The 26,500-nt window shown below is 44.3% G+C and overlaps 1 protein-coding gene and 1 long non-coding RNA gene across 3 annotated transcripts in view; one reads left to right on the top strand and one right to left on the bottom strand.

Moving 5' to 3' along the window:
* Nucleotides 1-24,328, bottom strand: part of MAML3 (mastermind like transcriptional coactivator 3) — a 411,281-nt gene extending 386,953 nt beyond the window's left edge. For both annotated transcript variants that reach the window (XM_029076595.1, XM_029076596.1), the window contains exon 1: nucleotides 23,048-24,328. In XM_029076595.1, the coding sequence (XP_028932428.1) occupies nucleotides 23,048-23,500 (453 nt within the window). In that variant the 5' untranslated portion in view covers nucleotides 23,501-24,328. The remainder of the gene's footprint in view (nucleotides 1-23,047) is intronic.
* On the top strand, nucleotides 24,262-25,093 carry LOC114815491. The gene is made up of 2 exons (XR_003763269.2): nucleotides 24,262-24,535; nucleotides 24,805-25,093. It is a non-coding gene; the product is annotated as an uncharacterized LOC114815491 (long non-coding RNA).
* Nucleotides 25,094-26,500: the final 1,407 nt, after the last annotated feature.

Raw genomic sequence — 26,500 nt, 5'->3', positions numbered from 1 at the left:
GGAGAAAAGGTATTACAGAAAACTCTATTTACTGGTTTTTAATAGAACGAGGCAAAAAAAAGGGGAAAACTATTCTAAAATTTCCTGTAGCATTGACCTAAAACTCTGGACTTTGGGGAGGCAACAGAAAAAGTTTAATAGAGACTAGATAATGATATACTGTGGGAGTTCTGTCAGTTGTATTTTCACCACTCAGAAGCAATTGCTATTGAGAGGCTTTGCCACCACTTAGGAGAATTATATGGAAGAAGGTAGCCTGCAACTAGCTAAATAATATAGTGATACTCTGAGAAGGATAATCTACAGAACTCTTATTTAGCACAACCCTCTCAAAATATCTGTTCTTTAATTTGCAGATTCCTGGATTCACAAATCTGGTAATCTTTTCCCCTATTCAGCATATTTCCTGTTTTTTAAACTATTTTACTCAGACAACCCCTTGTCTTGTATGTCCCTCCCTTTCCTCTTTTTCATGCTTTATTACTAGTGATTTCTTTCCTCTTAGGCCCCTTTCATTTACCCAGTCCGCATCTCCAACTCAGTATTTTAACTATTCTTGAATTCTATCATTGAACAGCAGAAAGTGCGTACTATTAAGTGAGGAATAAGCTAGTGACCCTGTCTTACTTCCCCAACATAAACTAGAACAGTCTCCCATTACAGAATTTCTAGGAGTACCAGAAGCATCCTGTGCTATAAATTACAGGGTTACGAACTTCTAGGCAATAAAGCGATCTGATTGGTTCAATATCCCTTTGTGCTTTATAATGATAACTGTATAGTGTATAATTACATAGTCCCCAGAAGATACTTCTAATTGAATTACAGGGCATCTTGTGACTGTTTGGGACAGTGATTAGAGGACCACGGAGTGGAGGTGAGTAGGTTCTCTCACCAGCCAGAACATAAATGAAGCACCCTAACAGCCAATTATAAGAATCCTTTGGGTATCAAACAATTACTGCATAAATCACTTCACTTTTAAAAAGTAAGCTGTCCCCATAACCCTTGGAGCTGATATTTCTTAAGGCTTTTCAAAACAACATGCAGCTGTTAAGTTCTCAGACACATCCTCAGCCAACAAAGGCTGTCTGTACCAGAGATGGGAAATCCTGAAACTCATCGTGCCTCTGGTACCCAATGAGTGACCCCAGAGTAAACCACCTGGTTTATGCCTTAAGGTCCTTCCGGGTAAAACACTAATCTTAATTCCCAGGGTAGCTGTGAGAAAGACTTAACAGAGATGCTAGTAAGTTCCTTTTTTATTTTGCAAATAATCAGTATTAGTGTTTCATCTACACTTATGGAAATGTTAGGGTTGCCATGGTGATTACAGCAGGCCTGGTAGTGGATTGGCTAGGACAGCGAGTGCCTTGGCTGCTAGTTGGTGGACAAAGTTGGGGTCACTGCCCCTCCTCCCTATTCCTCTTCCCCTGGAAAAGGAATCATCTTTTGGGGTTCTGGTTATGAAGGTGATCACTGGCTCTAACTCTGTTATGCTGTCCCCTCTCTCAATCAATTGTACTTATTGAGCACTTATTGTGTAATATTGTGCAATATAACAATATAATAGAGCTGGTAGACATGTTTCCTGCCCACGATGAGCTTACAGTCCACTCAAACGCTTAGTACAGTGCTCTGCACATAGTAAGTGCTCAATAAATAAGACTGATTGACTGAACACTGGCTGTACTGTACTAAGGACAACAAGGACAAAAAAGTAGTTAGGTAAAGGAGAGGTAGAGACAGACCAATAGATGAACTGAGCAGTAGAGGGAGAGAAAGTGACATTGAGAAAACTGGGTAAAAATAGGAAAGGACAAGGACAGAGAGAGAAGGGAAAAGGAAGAATATAACTGTGGTATTTGTTAACAATAATGACGGTATTTGTTAAGCACTTACTATGTGCCAAGCACTGTTCTAAGCACTGATATAGATACAAGTTAATCTGATCGGACACAGACTGAGGCTCACAGTCTACGTAGGAGGCAAAACACATACTGAATTCCCATTTTACAGATGAGGAAACTGTGGCATAGGATTTAAATGGCTTAACCAAGGTCACACAGCAGGTAAAAAGCAGAGCTGGCATGAGAACCCAGGTCCCCTGTCTCCCACAAACAAGCTCTTTGATTAGGCACACTGCTTCTCAAGAAGAAGAAACCTCTCCTCTAGCTGAAGACTGAATATTTCTGAACGTTAACAATGAGCAAGTGTCAGATCTTTGCTTACCAGTGATGATAACTGGTTAGTCACCTAAAAGTAACCCAAAATGAGGCAAAAGTCTCACTATTGTCCTCTCCACAGCAATAATTAACTGACCAAAAGTAAATTCACCCCCATCTCCCAGTCCCAATATCCACAGATGCTTTGTAGTGAAAGCCATTTCAAATATATTAAAATTATGACATCTAAGGAAACTTGAAACCAAAATATAAGGGGTTAGGATGACAATACATACAAGAAGAGTGGTAAGACTTTGTGGCTTAATACACTGTGACCCTCACATGGGACAACCTGATTAGCCTGTATCTACCCCAGTGCTTAGAAAAGTGCTCAGCACATAGTAAGTGCTTTACAAATACCAATATTATCAAGTGCTTAGTACAGTGCTCTGCACATAGTAAGTGCTCAATAAATACTATTGAATGAATGGAGCAGATTTTCAAGCTTCTCACAGTTCAGTCCAATAGCCCCAGAAGTGAGATTGGCAAAAGTTGTAAAAGTTGAGAAGGCCTCATGTCAGTTGGAGTCCTTCCAGGTTGGTGCAGAGGTTGATGGGAGTCCACATGGCATGAGGTGGGAGGGGTTAGCATTCTTCCATTCCCAACAGCAATCCTAGCCCTGCCATAGAGCTCACTTAACAATTTTAGCCATTTGTTATTTACAAGTTTGGAAGTATGGTGCAGAGATGGTCTAAATAGGATAAGAGCAAACTAATCATTCTTTTCTTTTCGAGGACTGGCGTTCACTGATTTAACTAATTTTAAGTATGTTTATAGGCATTCAGATAGCTGCTTTTTGAGATGGCTGGGGAAGAGATCATAATTCACAGAGCTCAACAAATACACTCATCTACTCATCAGTGACTAAAAAAAAATCAAGGTTGATGAATGAACTGCCCCTCTTAAAGCCTGTATGTAATTAGCAAACCCCAAAGCAAAAAAGCAGAGAGGTTTTAGAGAGGCCATCAAACAAAAGCAAACAAACAGATAAAGTAGAGGCAGAGAGTCTCTGAGAGTAGTAATTTTATTTGATGCCCAACCTCCGCAGTTGTTGACTCCTGATAATTTCCATTGCCAAAACCTAAATCCGACTGGACACCAAAATTGGTGGGAGTAAATAATCCCAGACAAAATACCTTTTCCGGGATCTGTATTGAGGAAAGCATCTCTGGAAACTTCTCTGCTTGAACAATGAATCCATGTTTCGGTCACCCTTCGGTAGTGCTGGCACCATGCCAGGGCTCTCAACTGGCAGAGACCAAGGATGAAAGAGTAATGAACATCTTAACACTGGCAGGGCCACGCTAAACCAAAATGGGCTACCCTAGTTCTAAAACAATATGGATATCTATTCAGCTCTTACTATGTGCCAAGCACTGTATTGGGTTGCTGGGGTATATACAAGATAATCAAATCCCCCGTAGGGTTTACAGATGAAAGAACTGAGACACAGAGAATTTAAGGGGCTTACTTCAGTCCCGCAGCAGGAGAATTAGGATTAGAACCCAGGTCCTCTGACTCCCAGGCCCGTGATCTTTCCAAAAGGCCATGCTACTTTTAGCAACTGGGTTCCTGCCACATGTTCCACGATATTGAAGTGCACCAATCCCAGTCCCCACATTCAGAACGACTTTACTGCCAATGCCCAAACTGGAGCTGTTTTATCATTATTTTTGCTGTTCTAGGATCTTGTTGGGAATCCAAATCAGTTTAATAGCTTATGACATAGGATGAAAAATGGAGTCCTTCCTCTCCCCCGCCCCTCTTCCAACCAAATTAATTACTTTTATTCATATCAAGTGATAATGAAACCACAACTGCACAGTATCCACAGAACAAAAGGCACAAGAAAGGAATGAGTTGGGAAGGGGTGCTGTGAGGGAGGGGAGGGAGGAAGCAGTTTGAGTCTTCAAGAGAGGCAGGTTGATCACTTAAAGGAGATTCTCACTCCAGTCATTGAGATGTCTGGATTCCAGAGATTCACTCAAAATCGTATTGGAAATCCAATCCCTCAACACCTTAGCCTTCATTCTTGTTCTCTCCAGTTTTTAGAGAATCTGCTGCTGAAAGCTGACAGTTATAAAGTGTAATTCATTCCACACAGTTGTCTCTGAACTATCTAAACATTTTCTCTCCGAGGTAAATCTTCCCAGAAAGCCAGGGTATTTCTAGGCAAAGAACGGCCTTTTTGGTTAGGTCATCAGAGTACGGACTTAAAGTTAAAAGGGAGAAAGAGACACATAAAGGGGCCATAGACATCACTTAGAAGATCAGGAGGAATCCCGGTAGTCTAGAACAACAGGTATCCTCAATTCTATTCCCTTCCCTTCTCCCTCTCATAGACTAACCCAGAACCAAAGGCAAAAAGTGAATTCTTGGAGCAGGTGGGATTGCATTTCAGCTGGACTGGGATCTAGTTGATTATAGTTCATTCAGACCACCTAGAGTCCCTGAACCATAGCCAAAGCTCTGAGAAAGAGCAAGTAGAAGTGCTCCATTCTCCCCAAATCCACGGAATTGGACATGAGGAAGAGGTGCCTCTCTGGATCCCTCCCCATTCCAAAGAGTCCTGCCTGTGCTATTGTCAAACCCCAGCCAAACAAGACCAACTCTGGGACTGTAGCAAGCGGATTAGCCATTTGATTCACCTCCTTTTGTTCTTGAGGTGATGATGATGATGTTGATTACAATTATCACTATATTATATTTGCTAAGTTTTTACTTTGTGGCAAGCACTGTTCTAAGCCCTGGGGCAGGTAAAAGCTAATCAGGTTGGACACAGTCCATGTCCCACATGAGGCTCACTCATATTCTTAATCCCTATTTCACAGAAGAGGTAACAGAGTCACAGAGAAGTTAGGTGATGTGTCCCAGGTCAAATAGCAGACAAGTGACAGAGCTGGCCCAAGTCCTTCTGACTCCCAGGTCCATGTTCTATCCACTACTCCACGCTTCTTTATTCCTGAGATCCCATCTCAAAGAAAAAAAAATCTTGTATGAGAAGTAACTTTTTTTTAATGGTATTTGTTAAGTGAGTGATTTCACTATTCCAGACACTCAGACTGTGTCCCATATAGGACTTAGTCTTAACCCCCACTTTACAGATAAGGTAACTGAGGCCCAGAGAAGTTAGGTTTGCCTAAGGTCACACAGCAGACAGTGGCAGTGCTGGGATTAGAACCCAGGTCCTCTGACTCCCAGGCCCATGCTCTTTCCACTAGATCATGCTGCTTCTTTTGCAATGTTCCACCCTATGACCAGTAACTGAGATGTCTCTCTGGCCACGTCTGAGAAGATCATCAAACTCCAGGTAGAGGAATGGGTGAGAGGGAATTGATACAGAGTCAAGCTAGTTGTGAATGAGGAAATTTTTCCGAGGAGATCAATGCTCTCCAACTATCCATCAATCAATCTAATTTAATGAGAGCCTCTTGTGGGCAAGGGACTGCATTAGGTACATGGGGAAGCACAACAGACTTAACAGACATGCTCTCACCCAAAGAGCTTTCAACCTCATAATTTAGTGGGAGAAACAAGACACAAAAATATTACAGAAAGGAAGAAGTAACAGAGAATAAAAATAATAAATGCTAGAGCAGGCTGTGCTACCCAAGTGTTTAGGTGGCACACAAGTGCTGAAGTGGCAGTAGGGGGGGATAAAAGGTGAGAAGATTAGAACTTAATCAGGGAAGGGCCCCTGGAGGAGATGTAACTTCATAAGGGCTTTGAAAATGGGGAGAGCTGTGATCTATCAGAATGAAAGGGGAGGGAATTCCAAGTAGGAGGGAGGATATGAGCAATAGGTCAGGGGCAGAATAGACGACAGCAGGATACAGTGAGGCGTTTAGCTTGAGAGAAATAAAGTGTGAGCTGGGGTATACTGGGTGATGAAAGTGGATAGATAGGAGAGAGCTGAATGAGTGCCTTAAAGCCAAAAGTCAGGAATTTTTACTCGTTCTGGAGAGGAAGGAACAACCATTGGAATTTTCTGAGAGATGGAGAGATGTGCGCACAGAACAGTGTTTAAGAAAAGTGATTTTGGCAGCAGAGAAGTGTGGAATGGAGAAGGGAGAGAATGGAGGCAGGGAGGTCAGACAGGAGGCTAATGTACAGAACTGAAATATATGCTTCAAAATAAATCTGTAAATTCCATCTCCTGTAGGAAATTTGATTTTAACAAGCAGCTGCTACCTTCAATGATTTAAAGCAAGACTTTCTGATGCTTTTCTTTCAGAATAGGGGTTCAAGGATATGTGGTTGAATGGAATAATTTTATTTAAATTTTTATGAAATGTGAAATTTGACACTTACTGTTGGCATTTATCCTTGAAAGAAAATCCATTTGTAAAAAAATATAAGCAATACAGATCAGAGATTATGAAAAATATTCCACTCATCCACTTGTTCCTATAACCTGTTACACCCACGAGATGTTTATTAAAAATTCCTCACCTGGGATATTTTTGCCTAAGGGACTAGTCCAATCCTTTCCTTAAACAGTCCGCTTTCTCCCACTGCCTCTTATAGCTTCATTTCTGAAGGTATGTCAAAGCTAATTTTCTCTCCTCTCAAATTGATTATTCTTCGGCGCATCATAAGCACATGCATTAGGAACAGTTGAGGACAACAAATGAAATAAGCATTACAGTGTGAGAAAAGAAAGACATTAATATTAATGATTGTTGCAAATAATATGTCATGTCATCTCCGTTAATCGAGCAATGAAAATGATGGTAGAGAAACCAGGCCAGAACTCCACCGCAACACATATAGTCCTGTTCCTGGGTCAGATCCCAGCTCCATCCAGCCCCAATATTGTGTCTCTGGCAGAGGCAACCTGAAGCTTGGAAGAACTATGGAATAACTGCTCTTCTCAACAACCATTCTAATGTTTAGGATAGATCATCTAAAATGCCCAACTTTTTTATGGCATTTGTTAAGCACCAAACACACAGTAAGCGCTTAACAAGTATCATAATTATTATGTGTCAAGCACTGTTCTAAGCGCTGGCATCGGTTCAAGCTAATTAGGTCAGACAGAGTCCCTGTCCTGCATGGGGTTCACAGTCTAAGTAGAAGGGAGAACAGGTATCCCCATTTGTACAAGTTTATTAGGTTGGACAAAATCCCTGTCCTGCGTGGGACTCACGGACTAAGTAGGAGGGAGAATGGGCATCCCTATTTTAGAGTTGAGGAAACTGAGGCACACAGAAGTTAAGTAACTTGCCCAAGGTCACACAGCAAACAAGTGGCAGAACCAGAATTAGAAACCTGGTCCTTCTGACTCTCAGACCTGTGCCCTCTCCAGTAGGCCATGCTGTTCTCTACCTCCCTAATATCCCTTGAACCTATTTGATATTTTCTGCCTCCCAACTTCCTGCGGTAATGAATTCCATATGCTTACCATCTGTGTTGAGTGTTTTCTCTTGTTTGTTCTGAACCAACTACCCTTAAATATCAATGGGTGGCCCTGCCTCCCGGTGTGGTATTTGGTTAACAAGAGTTTCAGAGTCAGCTCCCTCATTTCTCCTTTATAAGCGGCCCAGCAAAGGTGCAAAGCCTTGAGTCCCCTTAAGACAATATCAGAAACTCCTACCCCATTCTTTCAAGTTAAAAGAGGGGAACTACAAGCAACCCTGAGATAGTCCCAAATACAGATACACTGTCTACGAAGTCGGGAACGCATACAATTCCGACTGCAACTGCAGAGATCAAAGACGCAATTCCAACAGCTACACACTACCATTGTCCTTCAAACATATTTCCCAACTTAACACGACTAGACTGAGTCCAGCAACTTCAATTCAGCAGATGATCCCCGGGTTCATTCTGAACCTTCTTAATTCAAGAAGGGCCATTTGGACTACCAGAAGACATCAGGCAATTAAAATCCCTACAATCAGGCAGTCAGAAATCACTGATCCAAGAGTGCAAGTGAGTAGTAACCTGTTGCTTTCAAAGTTACCATGACCTGTTTCGCTGTGGGATAAAAATATATATTGTAGTTAACAGGCCCTAGACAAAAGTAACTTCATAAACATAAAGATCTGCAAAACCGTAAACTCGTTGTGGACAGGGAACATATCTACCAACAACTCTGTTGTATTCTCCCAAACAGTAATAATAATAATAATAATAATTGTGGTATTTCTTTAGCACTTACTTTGTGCCAAGCACTGTTCTAAGCGCTGGGGCAGATACAAGGTAATCAGGTTGTCAAACATGGGGCTCACAGTCTTAATCCCCATTTTACAGATGAGGTAACTGAGGCCCAGAGAAGTTAAGTGACTTGCCCAAAGTCACACAGCTGACAGCGCTGTGGACACAGTAAGCTGCTCAATAAGTATCACTGATTGACTGCTTGACTGAACAGTGCTCTGCACAGTAAGCATTCAATTAATAGCACTGACTGACATGACTATTCAATATTTCACACTCCATTTTTTCAAATATACTCTTCTCCACTGGCTATAGGTACTGAATGGGACCAAATCAAATTTCTGAACTGCCGCTTTCTTGTTCCCCACAAGAAAGTCAACTTTTCATAACCAACAGCAGCTACAAAACATTCAAGAATTCCCGGTTAAACTGTAAAATACATTTTCAGTCATCTAGCCACAACAACTTCCAGCTGAGAAAGTTACTTTCTTACACTGCAACTCTTGTTTACCAAACATCAGAAGATCTTGTGAGCTAAAATCCCACTGCAGGAACCTGGAACAGAGAGAGAGTGATACAATCCATCTCCTAGTGTTAAGCAGTGATCTAGACACACTTCTGTGAGGAAATTCTTTGGGTGATTAAAGATAAATAACACCTACAATGTTTTCTGAGGCAAGTCCACTCCTCTAATCACCTCTCTCCTTTCTTTAGATTATACATTGAGAGAATCCGCTAAAATACCTGTGCACAAAAGGTGGGAGTATCTGAAATGGACCTATGTTGGCTCCTTGCTGGTATTCTCCACTTACCTTTGACTTCATCATTTCAATATTCACGTCATTTTAAATATATAAAAAAGCAAAGAATACCTGGGTGAAAGGCTAATGAATTTTTTCAGCTGTTCCTTTATTTAGTACCAGAAAGAAAAAACTGTTATAATGTTTCTGAAAGATGCTCTCTGTCTGTGGGAAAATTAATGCTACCTTTTGATTTTTTTATGGTATTTGTTAAGCACTTACTACTAATAATAATAATAATGATGGTATTTGTTAAGCACTTATCATGTGCCAAGAACTGTTCTAAGCACTAGGGTAGATACAAGAGAATCAGGTTGTCCCTCGTGGGGCTCACAGTCTTTGTGACTTGTGCAAAGTCATACAGGTGACAAGTGGTGGAGTCAGGATTAGAACTCATGACCTCTGACTCCTAAACCCGTGCTCTTTCCATTAAGCCACACTGCTTCTGGTGCTTACTACATGCCAGGCACTGTGCTAAGTGTTGGGATCCATACAAGGTTGTCAGATTGGACACAGTCGCTGACCTGCATGGAGCTCACAGTCTTAATCCCTGTTTTACAGATGACTCACAGTCTTAATTCCCATTTTATAGATGAGGTAACTGAGACACAGGAGTTAAGTGACTGCACCAAAGTCACATAGCAGACAAGTGGCCAAGTCGGGATTAGAATCCAGGTCTTTCTGATTCCCAGGCCCACGTTCTTCCCAGAAGGCCCCAACTGTTAATCGCCAAAGGACTCTGGGTCCCCTGAACACCGCCCAAGCAAACCCTGGTCTGGCCTCTGTAGGAGCCATCACCCAATTTACAGCTCTCCACAAAAGGGCAAGCGTCTCACGTTCACTGAAGGGAAAACACACCTATTTAGAAATCTGGTCTCTTCAGACACCCTTTTCTAAAAACAACACTTCATCTGATGACATGTAAGATTTATTTATATTAGAGAGCTCGAATGACAAAAAGAAAATCAAACTATCTAGAGAAAACACTGATAATAATAGACCATCTTCAGATCACTCAAATTTGACGATGTAATGAAACACGGACTAACTTCTCACTATCTCATCGGCTGGCGTTTTCGGGCGGTCGCTCGAGCAGGTCCATTTTGCTGTATTTTGTTCTGTTGGCCGGGTCAGCCGGGGGTCATTACCATGTTTCAAAGATGGCCGGATGACTCAGAGTGATTTCACTTGGAGTATGTGGCAACTCTTGAGACTGAGGTTTTTATGTCCCCCCCAGACCTGTAACTGTCTGCATCTCTTTGAATCACAAGCCCTAAGTCAGTTTACAAACCAACAATTACAACATGCCCCTGGAACAGAAAATAGAGGAAGGTAAACTAAAACACAAACTTACCCAGGAATAAATTTCCTCCTTTCAAGTCCCATAGAATAGCAATGAGGCTAAATTATTTGGGCCTTTCGTCACGAACTTCCTTTGCCATACAGCCAGTTTTGTCAGAACACATGTTTTCACTACGCATTTTGGACAAAGCGCGACAGCAGAATTAGGGAACATTATCTGGACAATGTCTGTCTGTCTGAATAGAACACAGTGCAGTGTCAGAAGAAACAGTTGTGCATATGTTTTGGTGTCCACACAAGTTTGCACAAACACAACAAATCATCTTACATTTCTCCCTCTAACTACAATGTTTTCAAAAGGTTTATGCCCAAAATGATCTGTGCCATGTCTTGGTGTCTAAAAGCTTTACTCTTTAAATAGTTTATACTAGAACCTAATTCCCAAAGATGGCAAAGTTGCTTTCTGTTCAATCTCTTTGGCACCTCCCTAAAGGTCATTTTATAGAATTCCCTATAGGAAGCTATTAAAACATCACAAATATCATTTCATACAGCTTATGAAAGGCCTGAAGCAGATTAAAGTTTTTATTAAAAGCAGTGCTTTTGGACCTGGAAAAGCACATATGCATGAATATCTTGTGGAATAAGCTCAGAATGTGGTCCCCTGGATCTGGGCAAGAAGCCATAAAGGAAAATGTAAAGGTGATTTGGAATTACATACATCTTTGAGCCAAAAGGGAACATGGAAAAATCTAAGAATTGCATCAGGGATGTCAAGTTACAAATAGAACATATACACCTTGGAACACAGCAGGGAAGAAAAAAATGATGAAATCGTAATGGGAAAAATATTGTTAAAAGTTACGTTTCACTTTCCTTGAAAGTTTCACCAGTTTTAGAATAATAGGCTGCTGCTAATTCAATTTTAGTACATCTGATCTGGGCCTAATCATCTCACATATCCACCACTACAGCATCTTTCAGGAGCTCTTCCTTTCTCACCAGGGTACAACGGAGCGAGCCGGGAGAAACCCTCAAGTATCAACTGGTTTGACCCACCACACCCTGGCAGAGAATCACTGGTCAGCTTCTCTTTCTAAAACTCATCATATACTGTAAAACTAGATACGATGAGGGGCTGACCAATGCAAAGATTTCTTTCAGGCTTTTGCCTGTCATATTCCTCTTAATCCATTCCGGTAATATTTCGGCTTTATAAGTAATGGCATGACACGGCTGACTCATATTCAGCTTGTGGTCAACTGCGGCCTCTAGGTCGTCTTCTGTAGGCCCAGCCCACCCCTCCCCACCCTGTATGTGTGGGTGGATTTGTCCTAGCACTGCTTTACTCTAGCTCCTATTGAAATTCATCCTGTTTTCGGGAGACCAATTTTTTGATTTATCAGGGTCACTGTACTTGATTCCTACCTTCCCTGTCCAATTTAGCATCGTCTACAGATCTGATGAGTATGCTCTCAATGTCTTCAACCAAGTCATCAATCCCAGACATTCAAGACACTGCTGCCAAATCATCTTCCTCTTTGCAATCCCTGGCCCCATCATTCATCTCTCTAACGTCTCTCACAAGGCTCCACTTTCATTCAAACTTCTCCCTTCCCCAGTGAAGTCCTGAAATCACTCTCAGTGCTCACAATCAAATGGAAATGCTAACTGCAGTAAGACCTCAGAGTTCTTGTCCACATTTTGGCTTTTAGGAGAGTGAAACCTTTTTGACCGGAGCTATAGTTCTGTGGTTACAACACTACAGTCCTGGCAGTTAAAGACATACTTTTTCAAGACAAGTGAAAAAGTCGTTTTCCACTTAAGTTTGGGAGGGCAGAGGGCAGGCTCTGTTCTGAGTCCCCTTCTATTCTCCATCTATACCCACTCCCTCAAAGAACTCATTTGCTCCCACAAATTCAACTATATCTCTACACAGATGATTCCCACATCTACCTCTCCAGTCCCAACATCTCTCCTTCTCTGCAGTGTCACATTTCCTCCAGGTCACGTTTCCTCCAGCCCTGAAGAAGTCCTGCCAACACCTCAAAATTAACACATCTAAAACAGAACTCCTCACTTTCCCACCCAAACCTTGTCTTTCCTGTCTTTCCCATCATCACAGACACCACCACCATCCGCCCTGTCTCTCAAGCCTGTAACCTGGGCATTATCCTTGACTCATCGCTCTCATCCAATCCACACATTCAGTGTCACCAAATCCGGGTCGGTTCTATCTTTATCACATCACTGAAATCCACCATTTCCTTTCCATCCAAACGACCATGCTTATTGAAGCATTTATCACATCCTGCCTTGACTACTGCATCGGTCTCCTTGCTGACCTCCCTGCCTCCCATCTCCTCTCCCGACTACAGTCCTTACTTCACTCTGTTGCAGGGATCATTTTACTACAAAAATGTTCAGTCTGTGTTTCCTCCCTCCTCAAAAACCTCCAGGGGTTGCCCATCCACGGCTACATTAAACAAAAACTCCTTACTATCAGCTTTAAAGCACTCAGTCAGCTTGCCTTGCTGATCTCCTACAAGCCCCCATGCTTCACTCCTCTGCCAATTTACTCACTGTACCTCGATCTCATCTATCTCGCCACCAAATCCTTGCCTATCTCTGGACTGGAACCCTGTCGCACTTCCCATATAACAGACCAACACATTCTCTACCTTCAGAGCCTTATTCAGATCACAGCTCCTCCAAGTGGCCTTCCCCATCTAAGCCCTCATTTCCCCTCATTTCCTTTCTGTGTCATCTATGCCCTTGTATAAGTATTCTTTAAGCAGTTGATATTCACCCCACCCCTAGCCCCATGGCACTCTGTACAGTACATAATTTATTTTGTCTGTCTCCCTCTCTAGACTCTGAGTTCTTTGTGGGCAGGGATTGCATCTACCAACTCTATTATACCATATTTAATAATGATGGTATTAAGTGCTTACTATGTGCCAAGCACTGTTATAAGCACTGGGGTAGATACAAGGTAATCGGGATGTCCCATGTGAGGCTCACAGTCTTAATCCCTTGAGTAAATCACTTAAGATCAGAGAAGCAGCGTGGCTCACTGGAAAGAGCACGGGCTTTGGAGTCAGAGGTCATGGGTTCAAATCCCAGCTCGGCCACTTGCCAGCTGTGTGACTTTGGGCAAGTCACTTAACTTCTCGGTGCCTCAGTTCCCTCATCTGTAAAATGGGGATTAAGACTGTGAGCCCCACGTGGGACAACCTGATTCCCCTGTGTCTACCCCAGCGCTTAGAACAGTGTTCGGCACATAGTAAGCGCTTAACAAATGCCAACATTACATTATTAATCCCCATTTTACAGATGAGGTAACTGAGGCACAGAGAAGTTAAGTGACATGCCCAAAGTCACAAAGCTGACAAGTGGTGGATCAGAATTAGAGCCCATGACCTTTGACTCCCAGGCCTGTGCTCTTTCCACTAAGCCACGCTGCTTCCCATATTTGTATTGTACTGCACATTCCCAAGTGCTTAGTACAGAGCTCTGCTCGCAGTAAGTACTCAGTAATGACTCGTTGATCATACAAGCCTGAAACCTTGGTATTATCCTCAACTCATTTCTCTCACTCAACTCGTACATTATTCTTCATAGGAATGTATGTCACAGTTTCTTGCATATTCAAAGAAGACACCAGTGATGGTGAAATTCATCCCTAAGTGTATTTGTGACTGAAAATGCCAATGTGGGACCCACTGTCCCAGCCACACTACCTATGTAAAACATTCACTGCATGCTCCTCTCTAGACTGTAGGCTCATTATGGGCAGGGAACATTTCTGCTAATTCTGCTATACTGTACTCTCCCAAGCGCTTAGTACAGTGCTCTGAGCATAGTAAGCACTCATAAATACCACTGATCAATTGACGTACATATCTGTGTATACAATTATGTTCATACCCAAAATTTATTTTAATGTCAGTCTCCCCTTTTAGACCGTAAACTTCTGGTTGTTAGAGAACAGTCTACCAACTCTATTGATTTGTACTCTCACAAGACTTAGTAGAGTGCTCTGGGCCTCCTCACGTTTGAAATAGGCCAGTGCTGTTTCCTACCAGTGCACCAATCTTAATGACCATGTAAAACCATCTACCTTGTACTTTAAATTCTAGAAGCAAACCAAAACGTTGCCAAATGAATAGATTTATGGAGCGGTATCAGCTCTTGTTCAAATCATGACTAGTGCTACTGTTTCCAGAAGTTCACCCAAGCTGTGACATACAAGAGTATGTCAAGGGTAAATCAAGGGTATTTAACCGGGTTTGTACTTTCCGAGCGCACAGTGCTCTGCACACAGTAAGTGCTCAATAAATATGACTGAATGAATGATCAATCAATGTTATTTGGGAGTATATGATGCAACATGCATGAGTGGACATACTCCTTTACCCATAGTGAGCTTACAGTCTAGATAGGGAGGCAGACATTAATATCAATAACATATAAAACATAATCTATAAATATGTACATAAGTGCTGAGGGGCTCAGGGTGGGGCAAATACCAAATGCCCAAAGGTCACAGATCCAAGTGCATAGAGGATGGGGGGGAGGGAGGGGAACAGGGCTTAATCAGGGGAGGCCTCTTGGTCATACATACCTTAGAGGAATGAAATTTTATGCGGCACTAGGTTCTGTGATTTGTTGGAAGTTTCCATGCAAATTTTAGCTTGGATAGCTAAGACTCTTCAATGACATTTTGATTCAACCTCTGCTGAAACTACTTTTAGCTGTCTAACCTGCAGAAAACAAGAGCACTAGTGGCCAAGAGCTACATTTCCTCCATCCCACTAAGGCCTTGAAGAAGCGGCCTGGGCAGTCCCTATTTTAACTTATAGTAGGACAAAAAACAGCACTGAACCTTTCTTTTACTCAAATGGGAAGGAAAGAGTTGGCATGGGTAAATGAAACCCCAGATAATTAAAAAAACCCCTCATTCTAGACATTAGTTGAAGCTCCTTTCATACCAAAAGGAGTGAAATTGACTTGTCTGATTCCTTCTCCTCCTATCTCTGCCCATTCTCTAGTGAAGGTCCAAGCGAGCAATGAAATAGTCAAAACGTGCGGCAAGAAAAGGAAGGAGAGAGCAGGAGGCCTGCATAATCCACATCCTGGATAATCAACCCCCTGAATAATTGATATTTGACTGCAAAAGCAACAATTCCTCTGGGACTAGAAAGGCAACTCTATAAAAGGAGCCTTGAGACTGTGAAGGAAAAAGAAAAAAAAGGCTCCATTTTTCTTAAAAAAGGAGAAACACATCCTCAGAACTCTGGAAAGAGGGAAGGGACTGGGGGAAGACCAAAGTTGCTTCTTTGGCTAGACAGCCTAACTATTCTGTCCTGAAGGCAGCTCATGGTGCCAACTGAGTAATACCTAAAAGTAAAGGTTGTTTTGGCTGTCAGCTTATTGTATTATAAGGCCATGGATGGAGCCTGGCAACAGGAGCTTCTCTGGGGCAGGTATCATGTCTGAGTATACTTTCTTTTTCTGTGTATTTGTTAAACACTATGTGCCATTCATTCATTCAATAGTATTTATTGAGCGCTTACTATGTGCAGAGCACTGTACTAAGCGCTTGGAATGTACAAATCAGCAACAGATAGAGACAGTCCCTTCCCACTGACGGGCTTACAGTCTAATCGGGGGAGAGGCACTATACTAAGCGCCGGGGTAGATACAAGCTGATCAGGTTGGACACAATCCACATCCCTCATGGGGCTCACAGTCTTAATCCCCATTTCACAGATGAGGTAACTAAAGCACAGAAAAGTTAAGGGACTTGCCTAGGGTCACCCAACAGACAAGTGGTAGAGCTGGATTTAGAACCCATATCCTTCTGACTCCCAGGCTCGTAGTCTATCCACTGTACTCTATCCACTAAGGCACGCTGCTTCTCTTTTGTTCTTCAAAGCACTTAGCATAGTGCTCTGCAAAGATCAGTGCTCAATGAATACGACTGATTCATTGATTGCTTGATCAATGCTCAGGGAAGCAGCGTGGCTCAGTGGAAAAGAGCCTGGGCTTCAGAGTCAGAGGTCATGAGTTCGACTCCCAGATCTGCCACTTGTCAGCTGTGTGACTGCGTGGGCAAGTCACTTGACTTCTCTGTGCCTCAGTTACCTCATCTGTAAAATGGGGATTAACTGTGAGCCTCACGTGGGACCACCCGATTACCCTGTATCTCCCCAGCGCTTAGAACAGTGCTCTGCACATAGTAAGCACTTAAGAAATGCCAACATTATTATTATTGATTTACTGAACAACCGGTGAGCCACAGTCTTAGAGAACCTGTGCGGAGGAGGACCTGATTATATAACTAGAGGTTTGCAAAGCGCCGCTCACCCTCTTTCTGCCTTGCCAGGCTTGTTCTGACTGGGACACAGAAGGTCACAAGTGAGGAGATGGGAGATGACGCAACATATTGCCAAGTTAATGCGAAAGTGTTTTTACATGCAGAACCCATTAAGGCATTTAGTACAGCGTTCTGTACCCAATAAGTGCTCAGTTGATTGACTAAGGCCAAAGCAACCAAGGCCTAGAGTCCATGCTGTGCTGCAGTTACAGGTCCCAAAAAGCAATTGCCTTGGTAATTGCTTGACATCTCTGCCACCTATGAGAGTAGTGTAAGGGACATCAAAAAACTCACCTTAAGTAAAACCTAAGTTTAAATGTTGCACGGACCTTCACCATGTAATAGGTCAGAAACAGATTTGTTTATAGGACCAGAGTCGACATCTGGCAGGACGTACAACCATCTCTGTACTGGCACAGTCCATTAGCAAAGTTACCTCGCATGATAAAGGATAAGGTTCCGATTTTCTAACTTCACTTCCAGCAAGAGGGAAGTAAGCTCCCAAAAAGTCCTCCTCTTTAGCCATGTTTGACTTCAAGTCTCACAGCAGCCCGCAAAATACACCCAGGGTTTGACTTTTCATATTCCCATTCTGCTCTTACAACTGCCAGCGAGTGTAGACTGCTCATTTCCTCTCCACCACATGGAAAGGGGCCAGAAGGAATCCTAACTCCTGCTCTTGTCATTTTAATGGGAGGGCAGTAGACATTATCTGAATAACCCCGAATGACTGACTTGGGGTGGGGAGAAGGGGTGCCTGAAGACACTGTTGAAAAATTCAGGGTTTGTTAATAACCCTTTCTGGCTGGAGCATCGTCTGAGTAGCATTTTATAGATTGCGATAATGATTAATTGCACTTTTCTTACTGTGATTGTTGTTAAAATCAAGTGTAGCATGTTTGAACAGAAAAGGAGTATATTCAAAAATGGTTCATTTTAACAGAATTAAGCACTACGTGCAAAAGTTTTTAAAAGGTGCCTCTTTGGGGCTTTCAAAAGAACGAAGAGCAAATTAGCATTAGCGTGTGTCCCAGGGAAAAGATGAGATTTCCCCAAGGTCCTTATCAAAGTAGAGCTATGTTTGAGTTACAGAAAGCATTTCCAGACACTACTGTGCTAGTCTCCTCATTCAAGGCTAGCAGTCGAACAGGATAAATCCAAGAGGAGGTTTAACTGAACAGGGCAGAGATTTCTGAATGGTTGGTAATTCTCATCCACGTGTGCTGACTAACCTGGAGGTTGAAGCAGAAGACTGGGGTGCTCAACACAGTGGGAAATGAGAAGCCAGATTACCTTGAAGAACCAAAGGACTGGAATAATGTAATGATGTTTCCTGGAACTGTCCCAAAGGAGGAACAGCGAAGTCCTAGATTGAGCACAATTTTCCTCAGTCCTTTTCCCAAACATCAAACTAGTTTAGTATCTGAGGAATTTAGATGGTAAACTCTTTGGGGCAGGGACCAGACAGCTTTATGTGTTTGGTATGTCATGGAGACATACCCCCGCCACACTCTGTGAATATAAATAACTGATAACCATCCAGTGAAGAGCTGGGGCAAATAATTTTGGGTTTTAGCAAATTGAAGATCTAAGCCCTCTAGGAAATCTCCTGAGGACTTTTCATGTTCATTTTTCACTACAGTTTTGCATATTTGCATGAACACACCCTTTGCAAATCTCATAAGGTGCCAGTTCAATCTTTCCAAATCTCATCATTTGCGGGTTCAAACCCTCCCTTTTATTTGATAATCCTTCCAAAGGAGGTACAGGTCAAAGAAATTGTCAACAAAGATTGTGGGCCCAAACCAAACAAACAATATTCTCTATGGGACACAACTCATAAATATACAATGTAAATTTTAGGAAAATCTGTCTTCTGACCCAAAACCAGCCCTCTAAAGAAAGAAAGTGCCAAATTTTTACAGTCTCTTTAGGGGACGGAAGTAGTGAAAAATCATTTTTCTCATTTATTATACGTCCAATGATGTCCCTTGGATTCCAGGAATCAAATAAGATTGTCGTTCAGCTTTAAATAGTAATAATCCCCTTAAAACCTTGGTCTTTGCTGCCCAGCTTGCTGAAGGGAGGATCAGTCCTTATGTCAGCATCGCCTAGTGGGAGGGCATGCAAGTGGGGACAGAAGGGGACAGTTCCTTCCCTGCAGCCTGGAGCCAAAAGAGATCTTTCTTTCACTTCTCCTTCTCCTGTCTCTTGAAAAAACTGAAAAAAAGAACATTCTGACAAAATATGAGGTCTTCTTAGACTGTCTTGTTAGCTCACTGCTAAGAAGAGAGGAACAGTAGGAAAAAAACCTCCCAAACAAACATTTTAAGGCATGGGCTGCAGAAACATAAACAAAAGAGGCAAGATAAGGGAAAGAATTCCTACTCATTTTTTTTTTTGGTTCATTATTATTTGGCCGATGTAGATTATTGTTTTCCTTTAGTGTTTTGCAAACAGACATCTAAAACATAATTGCTCTGCAAAAGCAAAGCACACCAGCCAGTTCACAAAACTGAAAAAAATCAGTACTTTCTCCATAACCCTCCCAATTTTAAGGATTTGTAAAAAGCCAAGTTCTTTTGGGGCTTTGATCTCAAAAGGGAATGGTTCTTCTAAAATATAAGTTGTGTTATCTTAAAATCAAATATCCGAAAAAGTTTACTAGTTATAAATGCTAACTGGCAAAAAGCTAAAATTGGCTAAAATAAATTTTAAAGGGAAAACATTAATTCTGGAGTAACTCTGAACCTGCGGAAAAAACACTGAGCTTACATAAAGATTTCTAAGTGTTTAGTAAGTAGGGAAACTAGAGGCCAGGTTCTACTCATGATCAGTACCCACACTGGTACTAGGGAGGGTTCATACATGAAATAATTGATGAAATGTGAGCGAACTGCAGTATATTGTAAAAGGTTTTCAGTCACCACTGGCCTTTAATCTAGGGGAGAAAACTGATCTCTTTTTCAAGCAAATGAATATTTCACATTTCACAAGGTGGAGAGTAAAGGGAAAGACATGTATATGACCTGAATCAACTTGTAACTACCTCAGGGCTTAGAACAGTACTTGACCTACAATGAGTGCTTAACGAATACCGTAATTATGAAAGTATTCATTTATCTATTAAGACACATAAATGAATATATATATATATATTTATATACTACATGGACTGGCCTCTGCTCTCCAAATCATCAAAACTTTTACCTTCTCAAGGTGAGGCTAGCCAATTTAACTCTGGATTTCTGGCTCCGGTTGGTTACCAGTCTTGAATTACTTAAGTTTCATTTACTTATACAGTCACTCGTTCCGTATATATGTTCTTTTCGTCCACCGCACATAAAGATGCCCACAAGGGAGGCACATAACAGAACCCGGAAAATTTCTTCCGAACAGACTTCCTGTTCTTCTCTTCCACATTGAATTCTGTAACAGTTGGCTTAGGGGGTTGCTTTTTGGTTGTTGTCGCAGGCCTGGTTCGCTTTAGGGTGAGCATCATTAACAGTTCCCAGTCCGGAGCGGTTCCAAGAAAGTACCACAGCACCTGGGATAGGAATTCTGAGCCATCAGGAACATCGCCATCGTTTCTACAATCGGCGATTACTGATAGTCCTGTTCTTCCAGTTCCTCACTTGGCTTCTCGGTAGTAAGTTAGGCACATTAGGAGCAGCTTTCACACTTTCACACCAGCAGGGGCAGTTTAGAAAAGTTTGTGACAGCGTATGCGCAGTGTACGCACACCAGTAGCCCCTCAATGTTCCTCTACTCGTCTGAAAAGAGTTAAGCCTCTTCCTAGAAGTGCCACTATTACCAGGGACCGACTCTAAGCCCTGGAAAAATTGGACTCTCTCGCTTTTATTTGATCTTTACATACATTTTAGCAAGTCAACCGAGCTCAACAATATTTGATCTTTACATACATTTTAGCAAATCAAATCAAGCACACTCGAATCCCCCATCGTCTAAATGAACTAAAATAATACAGATTAACCACCTGGTACAACATTGGGGGGGAACGGGACTCTCTGAGAGGGCTAAGGAGATAAGATTGAAACCACTTTTCAAATTCCATTATGCCCTGGAGATGGTCGGAAAACCAGTGAGCTTTATTTGGAGGCTAAGATAAGAAAATAAAAACAATGACGTGGGCTCTGTCTTATGCTGGAAGACGGTCAAAGGGGTGAGAGCAAAGGGATCTTGTGTGTGTGCGTCTCCTAGTTCAATCTGAAAAGGCACAGCCTGTCAGTGAGGTTTTTAGCTTCCTGTTTGGAAAGCAAGGACTCTGTCTTTCTCCTTCCCACCCTGTCTCCCCTTCCCCTCCCCCGCCCGCTTTCAAAATACAAAGTCCTCCTCTTGTTCCTGATCCGTGCATGAGAATACCCAGCTTGAATGCAACGGGGAAGGGAGTCTTTGCCTCCCGGAGGCCGGACAGGAGGGGGCGTGGAGAAGGAAGGAGGATTTTCCTTTTTTTTCCCTCCCCTTTCCTCCCCCCTCCTTCGGCGATTAGGTGGCTGTTCGTGTCAGCCAAATTGCCTTCCCACCTCCTAGTTTTCTGCTATTTTGCAATCGAGCGGTTCGTGCCGTGGACAAAGCAGCTTCTCCCCCTCCCAAACCTCGGCCTTTCCCTCCTCCTCCCACCTCTCCTTCCAAAAAAGGGAGGCGGGAATGGGAGGGGGAAAAGGAAAGGGAGAAGGAAAGAAGGGGAGAAGGTGCTGCCTGCGGGACTGCAATGGATCACTCCGAGGGGGGAAGGAGGAGCTCAGCCGCATCAGAGAAAAAGGGGAGGGGAAGGTTGCTCACAGCCCAAGATAAACAAATTGTTCCTCTTCACGTGTGGGGCGAGGGAGGGAGGAAAGGGGTGGGGGGGGGGGGGAAAGCTACAAACCCGGCCCTCCCGTCCCCTCCCCTCCGGCTCTTTGTCACGGAAATGCCCAAACGAAGCGTCCACTAAGCAGCCCCCGCAGCCCAGACCCTCCCAGACAAGGAGGGGGAGACGTGTCCGCTTTCTGAAGCACAGGCCCAGGGGGAGGTGTGCAGGATTCATTCATTCCATAGTATTTAGGGAGCGCCTGCTACGTGCGGAGCACTGTACTAAGCGCTGGGAAGGCAACAGACATTCCCCACCGGGTGTCCCCCACCAGGCCCGGACCCCCGAGGTATTCTGCACATCCCTCTCTCGGGGAGAAGAAGTAGAGGAAGAGGGGAAGGGGAGGGACGGGGGTGGCGAGGAGGGGAAGAAAAGAGCAAAGAGCAGGAAGGGAGCCCGGGGAGGTGGAATTGGAGGGGCGAGGCCCGCCAGAAACACACCCCTTCGTGGGGCTGGTCAGCGGGCTGGTCCTCCCCTCCTTCTCCTCCTCTTCCTCCTCCCCCTCCGGGTCCGAGAGCGGGGATGCTACTTCCTACTTGGCAACTTGTGCAATTGGCAGACCCAGCCCATTTAGCCTCCGCCTCCTTATCGGGGGGGCCTCTTTAAACACCCCCGGGGACGGAGGCCGGGCAATGGAGAACTCCCAAAAAAAGGAAAATCCCTTCTCCCTCGGTGCAGCCAGGTGAACGGCGGCCTTCTAAGTTTCCCCTCCGCGGCAATCAACCCGATCTTCACCTGCCAACCCGGGCTTTCCAGGGGCCCCCGTCGCCGCTCATTCATCCCGTCGCATTTAGTGAGCGCTTACTCTGTGCAGGGCACTGCACTGAGCGCTCGGAAGGCCCAATGGGGCAACAGATCGGTCTATCACCCACTCCGAAGTTCATTCACAAAACTCTCCGGGACTTCTCCATTCAACACGTCCCCCTCCCCTTCTTCGCACGTCCAAAAGAAGGGGGTCTGCCCCCTGCCCCAACCCCAGCATCGCCCCCGACCGACAAGATCCCGGGGGAGGGAAGGACCGGCTGGGATCCGGAGGAGGGGAGAGGCGGGAAGGGAACTCGGGATCCATCCCCCCCCTCCCCTTTTTTTTTCCCCAAACCGGCATCCCAAGGAAAACTTTTTTTTTTTTGCAGCTCCCATCTGACGCGCCCGGGAGGTCCCTCCGCCAAGCCACGGTTGCCTCTCGCCGCCTCCACGCAGCCCTCCCGGCTCCTCCTAGCAGGGAACTGCGCGCCCCCTCCCCTTTTTTTTTCTTTTTTTCGGTTTTTTTTTTTTTCTCCCCCCGCTCCCCAATCGGGCCCTCACTCACCATGATGAGAGTGTGGTTCCTCTGCTCCGCCGTGGCAGACTCGGCATCCTGCTGCTGCTGCTGCTGCTGCTGCTTGGTCGGGGGGTGTTGCTGGTGCTGCTGCTTGGGGCCGCCGCCCGATTTCTTGGCCCTCTGCTCCAGGGTCCTCTGATAGAGGCTCACGGTGTCCCGACGCTCCAGCTCCAGCTGCTCCGCCTGGGCTTGCTGGTACCTGTTCTCGCAGTTGACATGGTGCCTCCTGCAGCCTTCGATGCGCTGCCTGAGCCGCTCCACCACCGTGCTGTGCTTGGGGACGCCGCCCGGAGCGTGATGATTGTTACCGGGAGCCCCGGGAGTACTACTGGGACTATTATTCACCCCGATCCCGGCCCCTCCGAGGCTACTGTTCAGGTTACTATTGATGCAGAGGCTGCCGCCGTTGGCGGCGGCAGAGGGGGCTGAAAAATCCCCCATCCCGCTCCCCGGGCACACTATTTTGGAAGAACTTTTTTTATCCACCCCCCCCACCCCCCACCCCTATCGACCTCCTCCTTGGGTCCGGGATTAAAATAGTTTAAGTGGAACGCGGGGGAGAAAACAAGCACATGGATGGAAACAGCGACCCCGGAGGAAAAAAAAAAAAGGGGGGGGAGATTTTTTTGTTGTTATTTGTTCCCTTTTTTCTGCAACTGTAAAGCTCCCCCCCCTCCAAAAAAAAGGGAAAAGCGAAGTACTGTCGGAATAATATCAGACACCTATCCACAAAAAGAATCACAACAAACTGAGCGGCGGTAAATCGAGTTACAACTCAGAAGATCCGTTCCTTCCCTCCTTTCTTGTTATAATCCATTATTTTCTAATAAATTCCGGGAGGTTTCCGGTGGTTGGCCAGCATTTTCTCCCTATGTATAGAGCAACGTACACACGCACACACACATCCCACAGACACCCACACACATGCATATGCATCCGATGCAGACATAAAATATACACACACTCCCTCCACACTCACAGCATCAAACGGCCGCAAGCTCTCTCATTGCCTTTTCCTTCCACCAGAAAAGTTTTGGTGTTTATGCCGCCCCGTGTTCTCAAAGTACTTTTGCTGCTCAGTTGCATTTCACAGGAACCTAGATCGCCAATCCTCGGGCTGGGGGAAGTAAACACATGAACAATCCGGGGCGATTGCAAAAGTAGATCGGTGGGAGTCCTTTGCAAAACGCCGAGCCGACGGAGCTCTTAAGGCTCAGCTCCTCCGCCGCCGCTGCTGCTGCTGCTGCTGCTGCTCCTGCCACCATCACAATGATCAAGTGCTCTCCTCCTCCTCCTCCTCTCTCTCCTCCACCTCCTCGTCCATGCCAGCGGAGTGATATCAGGACAAGAGAGCTCAGTAAACACAGCAGCAGCAGCAGCAGCAGCAGCACAAGAAGCAGCAGAAGAAGCAGCAGCAGAAGCAGCAGCAACAGCAGCAGCAGCAACTCGAGGCCGGGAGGCAGACCCGAGGACAAGGTGCAAAACCCGGCCCGGACTCCCGCCCTCCGGGAGCGGACCTGGCAAAATCCAACCTCCCTCCCCTTTCTCCCTCCTCCTGCTCACCCCCCCCTTACTACAGCCCTGAATGGGAAGCAGGAGCCGCCAAGGAGGAAAAAAAAAAAAAGAGAAAGATCCTGGGAGATCTCGGGAATGAATCAACTTTTGACCTGTGTGTGTGTGTGTGATCGCCTTATTCAGTGCGGCCAGCCCAAGTTGTTGTTATACATTTATGCATTATATTGCAGAACTGTGCATGACCAGGCAGAAACACTGAAGCTTCCCAGCGGTTGTCTGTCATCCCTAGCCATGTGGAAAGAAAGGGGTAAACGAGGCGGATTATTTGTAAAGCTCCAGCTAATGAAGTCTCCCCGCTTTTAATAATTAGCGTGCGGACACTTGCTGAAACTCCAGCCTTCCGAAGCAGATGCCGGACCCTAGGCAGATGTGGGAAAGAATCAAGGAAACCGGAAGATTTATTTGATTTACAGTACGTAATAACAGTTGTTGTTGTAATTAAAGCGATTATTTTTTCTTGCCCTTGGAAATTTTTTTGAAAGCAAAACGTGCAGAGACTCGGAGGTGAGACTAACAGTACATTTTAACAGAATGTTTTGAACACTAGGTGCTAATGACAGCAGTAATTAAGGGTCCTTCGTAAACCAGGTGGAAAGATTGCAGATTTCGTGGGCTAGAACTGTAGGGAAAGCACAATATTTTAGTTTGTCGCGGTCCAAACAAAAACAAGTGGAGGACAAACAAAAATTCCCTGTCTGGCTATGTTTCTTTTAGGGGTGAGTGGCCGGATACTAAGTATATGTGCAAGGAGATGCTGACCCTCGGATACGATCGCAGCAGTCTCTTGTAAAGTCAAGGAAAAGAACGTGAAAAGGTAGCAGAAATCTCTTCCCGAGCCCACCCTGACTGTATGTACGGAGAGCCCTGGGACGAAGGATCCAAAATAACATCCCAGGACCTGACATCATTAACCCATATCACACATCTCCATTTATGAACTATTTCACAGAATACTACTCTTTCCTGGATCAGCTGGCAGCCCACCGCCGGGCTTTAAATGGGGACATTAAGGTAGTTCACGGTTTGACAAACCTTACTAACTTATTTTTTTAGGGTAAAAATACACCCCAGTTTTCTAAAATAGCCAAGAAATGAAAGAACTTTGGATCTCATGCATTAGTCATGAGATCTGATTTAAACCATCTTCATTTCTTGGCATTGCAGATTAGCATAGGATGCTATTTCTAACCTCATAATGTCAGCGATAAGAAGCTGCCTTCTTTTCGCCATTAATCAGGTACATAATGTAAAATATGCCTCTAACATACACTGGGTTGTGTAGTTCTTTGAGACAATATTGATTGGGGTGAAAATATTCCCAAGGAGTTCAACAGATTCAAAATGCCACGGACAGCTTCTACGGAAGTTTCCGTATTATTTTGCAAGGTGAGGAAACTGGAAGTTTAGGTGAAATCGTCTTTCATATTTTCCCTCTCGGGTATCAATATGAAAATCAAACCGAAACGAGATGTCTTAGTCTCTTTGGGGAGCGGGTCCCATCGCACACGCTGCAGGCACAGAGAAGTTAGGTGCAATCAGGCACGATTCGTATTCTCCTTTAATAAATCAACCGAAAGATTAACACCTTTTTTTTCCGCCACATTTCAAACTCAGCAACTAACTCGGAGTTAGTAACTCGGGAGACAAATGGCCCAACCAGACATGACTTCACGTACGCCAAGCTCTGGCTTTATTAAGCTGTACTGGTTACTCCTCCCCTGGAACCAAACAACGCCAGAAGTCGGCGTAGTTTGTAGCGGCGGTGAGTTTGTCTGCCTGCAGCACTCGACTTGGCATCCAAGACACCAACCAGTTTTGCCCCATGACTCAGACTGAACTCAGAGCTTCGGTTTCTTCCTCCATAAA

Source organism: Ornithorhynchus anatinus, chromosome 12 (assembly GCF_004115215.2).
Source record: "Ornithorhynchus anatinus isolate Pmale09 chromosome 12, mOrnAna1.pri.v4, whole genome shotgun sequence".
Classification (NCBI taxonomy): domain Eukaryota; kingdom Metazoa; phylum Chordata; class Mammalia; order Monotremata; family Ornithorhynchidae; genus Ornithorhynchus; species Ornithorhynchus anatinus.
The sequence above is the reverse complement of the archived record's forward strand: the minus strand, read 5'-3'. Positions and strand labels throughout refer to the sequence as shown.